The sequence below is a fragment of the Neospora caninum genome, chromosome II (genome assembly GCF_000208865.1).
Source record: "Neospora caninum Liverpool complete genome, chromosome II".
In the NCBI taxonomy this organism is placed as follows: domain Eukaryota; phylum Apicomplexa; class Conoidasida; order Eucoccidiorida; family Sarcocystidae; genus Neospora; species Neospora caninum.
In genome coordinates this window covers 147,595-160,512 of record NC_018387.1, presented here as the reverse complement: position 1 = coordinate 160,512, position 12,918 = coordinate 147,595, and the positions used below count along the sequence as shown (strand labels likewise).

The 12,918-nt window shown below is 58.8% G+C and overlaps 1 protein-coding gene across 1 annotated transcript; it reads left to right on the top strand.

Moving 5' to 3' along the window:
• Window positions 1–511: 511 nt before the first annotated feature.
• Window positions 512–11,509, top strand: NCLIV_004780 (cw-type zinc finger domain-containing protein,related; the record flags this gene model as incomplete). Its single annotated transcript, XM_003879987.1, has 7 exons — window positions 512–1,376; window positions 2,004–2,576; window positions 2,901–3,175; window positions 3,640–4,438; window positions 4,871–4,986; window positions 5,286–5,370; window positions 5,931–11,509. 7 exons carry the CDS (start codon window positions 512–514, stop codon window positions 11,507–11,509), a joined length of 8,292 nt encoding a protein of 2,763 aa, XP_003880036.1.
• Between the last annotated feature and the right edge of the window lie 1,409 nt (window positions 11,510–12,918).

The window sequence follows — 12,918 nt, the reverse complement described above, 5'->3', positions numbered from 1 at the left end:
CCTCTCCAGTGTTCCATGGTGATAGTGTGACTCTAGCTACGGGGAAACGAAATAGAGAGAGTGACTGCGGAGGCGGCAGACGGCTAGGAGAAACACGGCATTTCGCAGGAGAGGTTCAATTGCGTGCTCCCCAAAGCCGTAGGCAACCGACATGCGAAGAGTCGAACCCGCTTTCCCTCCCGACGGTATGTGGCCGCAGCGTGAGTGGCGGCCACGGCAGAAACCGTCTGCCTGCCTAAAGGTGAAGCTAGTGATTGTTTTGTAGTTTTTTCTCTCCTTCCGTTTGTTCGTGCTTCCGTCTTCCGATACATATACTGCCTCTTCCTCGTCTGGTCTTCCTACTCTGTTCCCTGCAGTTTCTTGCGGGTGCCTTCCATGGCTGTGAACAGTCTCGTACCTTCTGTTTGCTCTCGCCTGTCTACACATTCTGTGCTTCCCTGGCGAAGCGTTCTGCACTGCTCCTCTGTCCTCTCCTCTTTCTGCTCGTGTCGCTCGGTCTCGTCCCGACAAGATGGTGTCTGGCGCGGAGAAGCACGACCGCTGGGTCCAGTGCGACAAGTGCGACAAGTGGCGTCGCCTGCCGGGGTGTACAGACACTGAGTACGCGGCGTTGATGGCCAATCCGCGGTGGCAGTGCAACAAGAACCGGTGGGACCAGGCCCGCGCGTCTTGCACCGCTCCAGAAGAAGAGGGCGACACTTGCGACTCGAGCCTCGATGGCTTGCCGTCTTCCCAGCTACTGACTCCCGCGAATGAGGCGGCGTGCCCCGTCGATCCCCCGACGATCCCTCACTCAGCGCGCGGACCGCGCCTCGGCGACGCGGCCAGCGCAGCGCTCGCGTCTCCGGGGCTGTTTCTCGAAGAGAAGTCTCTGGCGGCTTCGGTCCCAGCCGTCTCGGGATGGGGACGACGCGGAGGCAGCGCGCCGGCGATGCGGGGAGGCGTCAGGGGCGGGAAAAGCTCTCGAGGCGGGCGACGACAGAACTCGCTGAACAGCGACGGGTTCGTGGCCGTGTCCTATCCTGTGGAGGAGGCAGAAGACGGTCTCGCGGGGCTCACGCCGGGTCACGTGTCTTCCCACGCGCCTTTCCGCGGCCAAGACGCAGACTTTGCGCCTTTCGAGAGCGAAGAAGACGTTTTCGGACGAGATGCGTCGCCGAGCCGCTGCTCCCAGGCTGCGTCTCTCTTCGAAGGACACGCCGGGACTTCCGGAAAACGGCGGTTCAATGTCGCAGCGGCCCAGCGAGGGAAAAAACGGAAGTGCGACGAGACGCCCGACGGCGGGGCCGGAGCGGAGACACCCGCTGAGGCGAACGCGGTCCCCTATGAGGAGACGGGGCTGCCGGTTTTGGCGACAGCCGGAAACGCGGGAAGAGGTAAAGCAAACGGTCCCACAAAACTTGCAAACATTTCGTGGGGGAAGCATCGTGAAGGCCGACGCTTCACACGTGGAGTGCAACTCCATCTGTGGGTTTCCGAGTCTGTGGATTGCGGGGAAGCGCCTGTCACGCAGCAAAAACTGGAGTTGTCTCATCCATTTCTGTGAGGGAGCGACACCCACAAGTGGACAGGATGCGGCATCGCCACTGCACGGCGCGCCAGCATAGATAAGATGACAACGATTGTGGAAATAGATTCAACTGAACACCTGGAGAGAAATGTCTTTTCCCGCGGGGCGACAGAGACACCCTGCCGTGCTCATGTCTGTCACCGAAGATGTGATTTCGCTGTGGCCGCGCGCGCACGCGCATCTTGTTCCGCCCGAATCGACCTCGAACCTTCGCAGATCTCTATAGCTATCATATGTGCAGGCTCCATGCAAATCTGGTGTGCGGTGTCTCAGTTGTCCTTTTGCGTGTTTTCATCACCAGAGGGGGTCGTGTCGCGGGGAGGCCCGTCGGTTCGTGGGGTGCGAGGAACGTCTGCATGGTTGTCCATCCCGCGTGCTTATCCTCGATCTGGAAGGAGAGTTGTCGTTGTTTCGCAATCTCCTTTGCGCACAGCGGCTTCTTTAATCCCGTCTGCGCTTCAACCCAAGGGCCAAGCGTCCGGGCTCGGCGGCGGATCGGCAGGACAGCCTTTCTCGGCCTCAGGTCCATCGACGTGTTCGCCTTCTCTTTCCGCTTCTCTGTCAAATCCAGCTTCTGCCTCGGGTGCACGTGAGCCGCGTCTCGGCTCTCCAGAGCGGATGGCGCCGACTTCTCCCCCCTTTCCTTCTCTCGAGGCCTTGGCTTCTGGCGGGCCCTCTTCTCGCATGGAGGAAACTGCCCATGCACTCGTTCAGTCTCTCGCTGCCGGTGGGTTGATTGATCGCGAGAACCTGTCGCATTTGCTCGCTTCGCTTTCTCAGAAACCGAACGGATCGCTGGCCTGGGCCAGAGGGATTGACCTTTCTTCGTCGCTTCTCTCCTCAGCGCTTGCCTCGCATCTTCGCAACGCCGCGCCTCCTGCCGTGGGAGACGCAAACGACAACAAGACAGGGGATGCTTCCAAGCAAGGCGACGGTCCAGCGCGCGGCGTTACCGATCCGCTGGCGACTCCCAGCCTCCCGAACTCCGCTTCTCTCTTGCTGGGATGTGAGATGAAAAAGAAACCTTTATTTCTTCAGGCGGTCTTCTCACGCCGGTTTCAAAACGTTTCACGCAGGAAGGGGGTAACGGAAGAAATCCAGAGGGAAGCATCTGCTTGTCACACTTGCGACACGGGCTTCACATTCTCATACATGCTCATATATATACACACATGTATATGTGTATCTAAGTGCTTTTCTGTGGAGTGCGATGAGATGTAGAATTGCGTGCGCATGCAGGGAACCACGCCTGTCAACGATGGGTGCTTCTTCTCTTTCTGGTTCCCTACGCCTTTCGTCCGCGTGCTGCGCCCTTCCTTCGCCTCTGCAGCTTTGGCCCGCGGGGAGAACTGGCTGTCTCGGCAGGTGCCGGGTGCGGGTGTCAGAGCGTCCCAGCCGCCGTCCGTCGGGCGGGGACTGAATCTCGCGAAGGCCCCAGAGACGCCAGCCGGCGCGAACACGCAGCGCGCTCCGCAGTTTCCTGTCTCTAGGCAGACTCCGGTTCCCGAAGGCGAAGGCTCCCTCGAAACCCACCACGCGACACAAGCCACAGATGGGAAGGGCGTCGCAGAGGCGACCAGCGCTGCAGTGGACAACTGGGTTCAGGTACGGACCTGCCGCAAGAGACGATACTTCTGAACGCAGTCTCGTGTTGCGTGTGTAGGTGAAGGTCACCACGGTTCCGCGCGTACGGATAACGTTTTGTCCCCACGCAGGCGGCTGTACCCTCATCGATTTAGAGAAGCCGTGTCTGCTTGGGCGCACATGCACACATGCATCGACTTTTCGGCTCCGTTGTTTTTTCGCGTGATAGAAACGTGGGAGGACGTCTTCTCTGGGGCAGGCACCTTGTTCACCGGTCAACTTTCGCTTTGGCATTCAGCACCGCCCTATATTTGTGAATCTGTCGTCGCTTGGGATGGTGTTCGTAGACTCACACTGCTGCCTGTCCCTCCACTCTCCACTCTCTCGTTTGCGTCTGGGGTTTCTCCTCGTCTTGGCGCCCGGAGTGTCTCCTGGTCCATTCTCGCGCGTCTCTCTACTTTTCCGCTGTGGGGCGGCGCGTTCAGTGTGAAGCGTGCAAGAAGTGGCGACGGCTGCCCGCGAGCGTCGACCCCGATCGTCTCCCAGACACCTGGCTGTGCGCGATGACTTTTTGGGACCCTCTCCACGACTCGTGCGAGGCGCCGGAAGAAGATTACCGAGACACCGTGGCGACGCACCCCGCCGAGCTCTCGACTGCCTCGCCCGGCGTCGCCGTCGCTGCACTCGCCAATCGGCGCGCTTCAGTTCTCGGAGAGGACGCGACACTCAGCAGAGCCTCTCTGTCGGAAGAGGCGCTCGCGAAGCTCCTGCAGGGGATGAGCAAAGCGAGCCCTGGGCAACTGGACCTCGCCAGCATCAAGTCTGCTCTCGGCGGCCGTGCGGCGGGCGGCGAGGGGCGAAGTCTGAGCCCACCCCTCAAGGCGCAGGAGAGAGACGGGTTCGACGAGCGGAAGGCAGGCGCATTCGACAGGCTCTCGGGCGGCTCTGGAGTCTCGTCGTCTCCAAAGAAGCAGGACCTCGCTTCGTCGCTCGCGCACACGCACAACACGGCGGCTGGTGCCTTCGGGGGCGTGGGCCAAGGAGGCGCGGGGGTGTCTCCTTTCGCCGGCGACCGGCTCCAGGAGCCCGCGAGTCTGTGCGACAAACTCCCGGCCCACCAGACGCCTGGGGGGCGAGGCAGACGGGCGAAGGGAGAACTGCGAGGGAGGAAAGAAGACGAAGACGGCAGGCGGGAAGAAGACGGAGACGGAACAAGGTCGAGAGACAGAGACGACGTCTGGGATCCGAAAGCCCTCGGAGGTGCATGCAGTGGACGGAGACAAGGTACATGCGGAAATGTTCCGAAAATGCTTCTCCCACAGCGAGCGAACCCTCACATTTCTGCGCCCATACATGCTCGCCTGTATTTGCGTGTCGACACTCGCTTGATGCAGCCATTCAACGAGTTTTGCGCGAGAGTCTGCTCGATCGTTTCCGCTCTGTCGCACCAGCAGATTTCTATTGTCTTTTCTTGCTCTCGCAGATCAAGAAGTTCGTGCGTTTGTACATGTACCGTTCGTGTGATAGCAAACCCAGGGACGTCTCTCTTCCGTCGTCTCTGCTTTTTCTGTGTCGCCTGCGACCGAGCGTTTCTTCTGTGCCTGTCGCGCGTCTCTGTTGAGTCTCTCCCCTGTTTCGTTTCGACGCTTTTCTCGGAAGAAACCGCGGCGATCTCCATAATCCGCGCCTCCCTTGTAGACTTTTTTCTATTTGCAGGTCTAGGCCACGATTTAGGTGCGTTCTCCTCCGCCTGGATGGCTCCAGGAGCGGCAGCTGCCTCTCCCTTCGCCCAGCTCGGCGGCGCGCACTCCGACACGTTGGCAGATGGAGCTGTACGTCCTTTTCTTCGATTTTCTCTGCCGCTCGAAATCTTGGCCGTTTTTTTGCCTCTCGTGCCTGTCTCTCTGCGGACCAAGACGCAGGCCGACAAATGCTCCAGTTGCCTTCCCGTTTCCCTCGTCTCAGCAGTCTCGCGGAGAGCGTCCCGTGGCTGTGGATGCACGCATGCATTCGACTCAGCACTGAACAGCGTTCTTCCCGTCCCACACATTGCCTCTTGACTTTCTTTTCTTGCGCTTGCTCAGGCCGTCTCTCTCATAGTTCTTTTCCTTCTCTCTTTCCGCTTTTTCAGGCAGTGACGGTCTTGCGGATTCCTCCTGCGGCGCGAGAGTCAGGTCATCCTCTCGCCGACAGATTGATGCTTTACGCTGCAGATGGTAAGAAACTAAATTCTTTTCTTCTCTGGCTACCTGATGCAGAGACTGCCAAGGTGTAAGATTCCTTTTTTCATCCCGCTCTCCGCAACATCTGTGGTTTCCAATTTTAATATCTGCATATATATTCCTTGTCTATGTATCCATGTATTTAGGTGTCGCTTTTTTTCTTTGTCTTAATATACATACATACATACATACATACATACATACATACATACATACATACATACATATATCGAGATATCTCTGGAGGCATACTGACGCATATCTGCCCATGTCACTGGGCGTTGAGTTGCCTGTTTGTTTTGTCTCTTTCTCTTTGTTTACCTATATGTCTTTTTTCGCTGCAGAGGGAAGCTCATTTGGTTCTTTGTGTCCTTTGATGTCCCCCTCCGTTCTGTTTTGACCCGTTCACCTTTTCTCGACTTTCTCCCTGCTGTCGATTCTGTGGTTTCCCGTTTTTCTCACCGTTTTCCGCGTCTCTCTCCCCTCTATACCTTGGTTCTTCTCTCCGCCTTGGCTTCCTCATTTGCGTATCTCCCTCTTTCTTTTTTTCCCAGGGACTGTGGCGAGCTGCCTTGCATGCGAGTTGCCTTTCCAAACGCTGCAGCTTCGTCTGTTGGAGGCGTATCGCTACGAGACCCCGTCGCGGGGGGACGCCGCACTGGATTTTTCGTTTGTCTCTGGGTTTTCCCCGACACCTACGACCTCGACGACGGGCCGGAAGCATCGGGAAGCATCTTCAGATTTGAGTTCGTTTTCACGCGAGAACTCGCTGACAGGCTCCTCGCGCGAAGGGAAAGGGGCCAAGGCCTCGCCGCCCTCGTCCGCGCATGCGCCGGGCAGAGCGTCCTCGCTCTCTGCTGACGGCAACCTCTTCCCGTTTTCGTGTCTGCAGCTGCTTTCTCAGTTGGGCGAGGCTCCGAGGCCGGACGGCCGGGACGACCGCGACGGTTTCTCGCTCGATTTCTTGGACAGAAAGGGCGCGTGCGAGGCCCTCGGGAAGTCCGCGTTTGCGGCGCCGGAGACGGGAGACAGGGCGGGATCTCTCGACGGGGACGAGGCGTACTTTTCGTTCCTCGAGAAGAACGTGAACAGCGCGTTTTCGAAGAACGCGTCGTCTCTGGCGTCGTCGAACGAGATCTGCGTGAGTCTGGACTTCGCCGCCAACGTCCGCTGGCCCGGGCTGGAGACGCTGTCCTCGGACTCCGAGGAAGAAGACGCGAGGGGCGGACGAGAGGGCGGGCGGGGAAGAGAGCGAGAAGAGGAAGGAAAGTCTCGGAGGGTTGCGGTGGAAAGGCGCGAGAGTGCGAACAGAGCAGACGACCGGCGCCTGCGATGCATGCTCAACTCCGTGCGAGAGTTGGTGACGCTCTGCCCGTTGCTGGAAAAGCAGGTGGGAGCGCTGCCGAGTAGGATCGCGAAGAGCGGAGAAGCCCAGGCGACGCGCGAGGGGTTTGAGGTGCGCAGAGAGCGGGAGAGCGGAAAACCTGGAAGGCAGAGGGACGACGAGCCGAAAACAGAGAGGAGAGAAGGCAGGGCGGGACGCAGAGACGACGAAAAGCGCGACGAAGACGAGCGGAGAGAAGTTGGCCGAGGGCGCCCCTTCGCTGTGTTGGAACTGAAAGACATCATCGGCTTGGTGTGCATGGCGCCTGACGCGTGCGAAGGCGAAGAGGAAGACGAAGACGCCGGGCGGCGAGAACGCGACCGGAAAAAGAGAAAGAAGGGAGGCAACGAGGAGAAAGAAGAGAAAGAAAAAGAGGAAGAGAAGGGAGAGGAAGAGAAAGAAGAGCGAGAGGAAGAGAAAGAAGAGAGAGAGGAAGAGAAAGAAGAGAGAGAGGAAGAGAAAGAAGAGAGAGAGGAAGAGAAAGAAGAGAGAGAGGAAGAGAAAGAGAAAGAGGAGATTGAGGACGAGGAAGTTGACGAGGACAGGAGAAAGGACTGGCGGAGGGAACGGATGGAAGTCGAAGAGGAGAGAGAGAAAGCTGACGGGGCGGGAGAAGACCGAGGCCCGAAGCAGGGCGGGGAAGAAAACCGACGAGAGGAGACATCTGAGCGAGAGGGTGGAGCGTTGTCTCTAAGGTCTGGAGATGGAGGCGAGGAAGAGGGAAAAGAGACCGAAGGACTGCGGGAGGAGACAGCAAGTCGTGAGGCAGCCGATGCAGAGGCAGTCTTGCACGAACAAGGAAAGGAAGAGAAGAGGGAAGGCGTGAAGGAGACAGACAACCGCGATGCCAGCTTCGGACAGGGTGAAGAAGGCAAGCTCGAGAGGCCGAAGAAAGGAGACGGGAGAGCGCGAGAAACAGAAAGTGTGGAGCGGGAGCCAGAAAACGGAAGGGGTGAAGCGGAGGAGGAGACAGAAAACGGAAGTGATGAAGCAGAGGAGACAGAAAACGGACGAGATGAAGCGGAGGTAGAGACTGGAAACGGACGAGATGACGCGGAGATGGAGACAGTAAACGGACGAGATGAAGCGGAGGTAGAGACAGGAAACGGACGAGATGACGCGGAGATGGAGACAGTAAACGGACGAGATGAAGCGGAGATGGAAACAGAGAAGGCTGGAGCTGTCAGAGAGGAGCACACCACTAAGGGGGGGGAAGAAGGAGACGCGCAAAAGCACCGGAAGGCAGAGGGCGAACAGGGAGAGGTCGCGGCTGAAGGAGGAGAGAAGGGCGAGGAGGCAGAGGGAGAGAGCACGAGAGAGGAAGACAAATCATGTAACGAGGCCGCGATGAAGACGGAAGAGGAAAAGGAAGGAGCGGAACAGAGGAGCGAGCAAGGCGAGGGACACGAGGAAGAGACAGGGGAAGCGAAGGTGACAGTCCCCCCGGATCCCCAGAAAGGAGACAGTTTACGTGTGCAGGACAGAGATGAGAAAGAAGATGAGCGACCGAACGAAGAAGACTGTCGTTCTTGTCCGGATGGTGAACGAGAAGGAAAACGCGGGACAGAGAAGGAAACAGAAGCACACCCACGTTCCCAGAGTGCGCAGAAGAGGAAGCGCAGTGTCGTGTCGACTTCCAGTGAAGATGAGAAGGAAGGAGGGAAAGCACGGGCCGGAAAGAGAGATACTCAAGAAAGACAGTGTGGTTTGGTTGAGAAGAACGCCCTCTTGACGCGCGCCAGTTTGCGCGACACGTCTCCTGTAGCACCTGCCGACAGTCCACCCGAAGGCGCAAAGATCCCGGAGAAAGACAGACAGAGAGACGAGAAAGAGAAAAAACCCACAGTTCCGGAGATGCCTCTCTCTCCGTCTGTGTCAGACAAGCGGCAGACGAAAACACCAGCCTCCGAGAACGAAGACAGTGGTTCTTCCTTGTCGTCTCTCGGTTCCAGTACGCAGCAGAACCCCTCACGGACTCCGCCTTCCCTGTCTGCCAACAGCTCCTCTTCTCCCTTCTCTCCTTCCTCGTCTTCTTCTTCTTCTTCAGAGTCTCGACCAGCCTCGCTGAACTCGAGCATGGCGGCGTTTCCCTCGAGAGGGCCGTTGCCTGCTTCGGGAGGACTGGAGTTTCCGTCGCTGAAGTCTGACCCACAGGGTGTCTCCGGCTCTACGGAGAGAAGAGACAGGGCGCCGTCGCTCTCTGAGGCCGGAGACGCCGGCGCGGATGTGCGGCGCAGTTTGCCGAATTCCCGCGTGGAGAAGGAGGAAGGCCCTCGAGGGCGAGACGAAGGCAGGGAGGAGGCGGCCGACTTGGGTGGCGCGAGTGCGAAGGCTCTCCTGGAGGCTCCACGAGAGCGGAACACACCGCCCTCGGCGTTTTCCGAGGGCGGGAAGCCCCCGGCTTCTTCGTCTTTGGGGATTTCCCCGGAAGAACGCCGCTTCTCTCGCCACACGACTAGTGCGCGCGGCTCTTCTTCGCAGTCCTCTGCGTCTGTCTTTTCCACTTCGCCGATGTCTTCTTCTGTCCCCTCTTCGCGGAGCTCCTCACCTTCCACCACCGCGAAGAGGACCTCACAGCAAGAGCGGGAGAGAACCACGAACGCTGCCTCGGCTGCGCTGTCAAAATCCGGACTGGGCGACTCGAGTTGCGAGAACAAATCGTCTGCGGTATCTTCGCAGGGCGCGGCTTTTCTGAGTTCTGGAGAGGGACCGTCTGAGTCTTGCGACGAGTCGCCAGCGGGGAAGTTCCAGGGCGGAGACAGCGCAGCTTCAGGCGCAGTCAGTGGCGGCAGAGAGGCGGGCGAGGAGCCGGCAGGGAAGACCGAGAAAGACGAGCCCTGTGAGAAAGCAGACACCTCGAGGGACCGAACGGTGTGGAGAGTCCATGGAGACGAACCGCGGGGTGGGGGCAAAAAGAGACAGGAGCGGAAGGAAGATGAACAGAGAGGCGTCCCGAGGCCCTCGAGCCCAGTGGAAACGTTGTCGGGTGACCAAAGTCGGACGTCGTCGCGACAAGGCTCGCCGACCCGCAAAGGCTGGGCTCTGCAGCGCGAGAGGCGAGGAGACACCAGGCGAGCGGAAGACCGAGAGAGACAGGGAGACCGCAGCCGGTCGCCGTCCGAGCCGGGGTTGCCTCCGCCTTCGCCGATGTCTTCGCCGCCTTCTCCGGGGCCTCGTGATTCTGGCGGCCTCGCAGAGTCTCCGCGTTCGCTTCCATCCTCGCCGTCCTCGTCTCTGCCGCCGGCGTATCCCGCGGCGCTGCCTCCGCTCCCGCCCGGGAGGACTGCGCCTTTCCGTCCCTCTCCGTACTTCTCGCCTGCTTCCTCGCCTCACAGCTCGCCCCCGCCTCCGCTTCACCGGCCGGGGCCGAGCCGAGAAGAGCGAGGCGGGGAGGCTTCCTTTTCTTTTGGCTCTGCGCCGCCCAGCTCACAAGGCGACGGTCTCCTCGGGCCAGGGCGCCCCGGCACGCGACCGTCCTTTGACCGGCTCCGCCGGGAGAAGTGGCGGCATCCCCCTTCCTTTTCGGGCCCTCGCCGAGGGGTTGCGCCTGCGCCCGAACCAGAAAGCGACGACTTTTCGAGCAGTTCTTTGAAGAACGCCGCGAGAGGCTTCAGCGGGGGCGACCGCGACGCAGAGCGAAACGGGGATCGGCGCGATCCCGGCCCGGGCCCGCGAGGCAGCGGCGTTGTGGGGTCGCGACGGGGCGCTGGAGCCTCAACTGTCTCTTCTGGTGCGCCCGTGACGGTCCTGTCGCCGCCGGCTCCGGGAGAGCCCCACGCGCGCCCTATGCGCCCGAGGATCCTGAATCTCCCCTCGCGTATCTCTTCTGGGCCGAACCTTGTTCGGGGATCGTCCTTCTTTTCCCGTCCTGGCCGTGGCGGGGAACCTTCGCACTTCGAGGAAGAGTTCCTGGGCACTGGAGGCCCGAGCGGGAGCCCGAGCAGCTCCGGCGAGGGCCGCGCCCTGTTGGGCCCGGGGCCGCCCGCGGGGACGGCGAAGGCCCGCGGCGGGCCCCTGTTTGGCGGGCCCGAGAAGCGAGACAGAAGGCCCGGCTACGAAGGAGACAGGGGCGATCCTCAGTGGGGCGAGACCCATAAAGGCTCCGACCACGCTTCCTCGCGGCATGCGTTTTCCTCCACCGGGCGACCCGTCTGGGGCGGCGGGCCTTTCCCCTATGCAGGGGCAGAAGACGCGGGTGTCTCTTCTTCGGGCCCGTCGCTTCCTTTTGGGAGCGGCGCGGGCGACTTCCCCGCAAGACCTGCGGCGCCGCCCGTTCTGCTCCCTCCGCCGACCTCGTCCTTTTTCGACTCATCGAAAGCGGGCTTCTCTGCCTATGCTTCCGCCACGCCTTCCTCCTTCTCGTTTCCCTCTCGGGCGCTCGGCGACGGGGGCAACGGAGTCGGTGGAGCCCAACTAGCCGGAGACAGCGGAGACAGCAGCGCCCTGCTGCCGCTGCCGCCAAGACGAGGCGAAGGCTGGGGAGACGAAGAGAGAGAGCGAAGGCGAGGCGGAGGCGGGTCCGGTTCAGATTCTTTCTTTTATCAAAACGAAGACTCCGTCTCCTTTCGCAGGAGCACCAGTCGGGAGACTCTAGACATGCACGGAGGGGGGGAAGGGGCGGTCCTCAGGCGGGGCGAAGGGGCGACCCTCAGGCCTGGAGGCGGGGCGTGGCACGGTGGCGAGAGAAGAAGCTCAGGAGAACTAGGCGGAGCAGGCTACCGCGCTTCGCATCGAAGAAGAGACGATTAAACGCGCCTTGTTCTCTACGGTTTTGCATGCAGGAAGAAGGTGAAACAAAGGGTAGATTTTTCTGTGGCAACTTTCTCTCGAACTACTTCCCTGTCCAGTCCAAGAGAGGCGCGCGCGGCCCTCGGCTTCCGGTTTGCTTCCGTTTTGTCCCGTTTTTGTTCAGTGAAAACCAAGGCCGAAAGTCGCTCCTGCCGTTTCGTCTTTTTTGCAATCTCATCTTCTTGCTTGTGCTCTGGTGTGAAAAGAGAACAGGGCCGTGGGACTAGCTGGTTCGCAGGACGCCCACAAAGAAAGCGGGAGCGGTCTCGTGCACACCGTTCCGCGTTTTTTTCTGGTTCTCACAACGCAATGGGGCTGGGCCTCTTTTTCAATGTAGAATCCTGACTGGAACCCACTAAAAAAACTGTGCTTTTCTTCCCGTCTCTCCCCTGCCTCTTTCCCTCTCTCTTCCTTTTCTCGTGTCCTCTCTCGCTCTTGCTCTCCTCTCTTTGCTTTATTCTCTCCCTTGTTCTCTTCGCCGCCCACTGGCGCCTGCTCTGTGCATCGCATCTCGCCGTCCTCGTCTTTCTTCTACGTGCGACTCAGTTCTGTTCCGATCGAGAGAAACTTCCACGGAGCTTCGCGGAGACAAGCAGCCGGAGGAAACTGCCTCTGAGATCCGCTTGTGGCCAGCGTGGCGCGAGCTAATATTTAAGAATAAATTAAAATAATAGAAACTTCTTTAGTACATTTCAAGGAAAAACTGAAAGCAAAAGGATTTAGATTCATTAGAACATTGAAATTTTAATTAATAAAAAAAGAGGGGGAAAGCTTTTTTTTGGCTGCCTCCTGTCAGCGTCCACTGCGAGACGAGAAAGAAGTAGAGCACGGCAGCAGAAGGGAGACGATGAGAGACGCGAGGAGAGGAAACAGGGAGGAGCCGGAGATATCGATTTAGAGATACGGACGGACAAACGTGGAAAAAGAAACGACGCCGGGTAGCGAGAGGAGACAGTCGAAACAGAAGAAATGGAAGAGCTCGGCCCGGCTGCCGAAATCTGTTCAGGAGTCTCGAGAAAAACTTAAAAAGGAATTGCCGTTCGGCCTCAACAAACAAACCTCATGAGAGATGGCAACGGATTCCTCGACTCCCACGAAAAAAACCGGGAAATAAAGATATATATATGATAGGCGGTTTACCGGCCATACATGTATACACATGTACGTATACTTTATACATGCATATTTGCAGGAAAACAGACCTACCCCGTATGTTTACCAACACAAACTAAGCCCCATATATGCATAGCAATATATATATATATATATATATATATATATATATATATATATGCATCTAGACACGCACATTCATCCATAGATGCATATGCATATATATATATATATATGAAACGCTTCCGTGTGGCGCT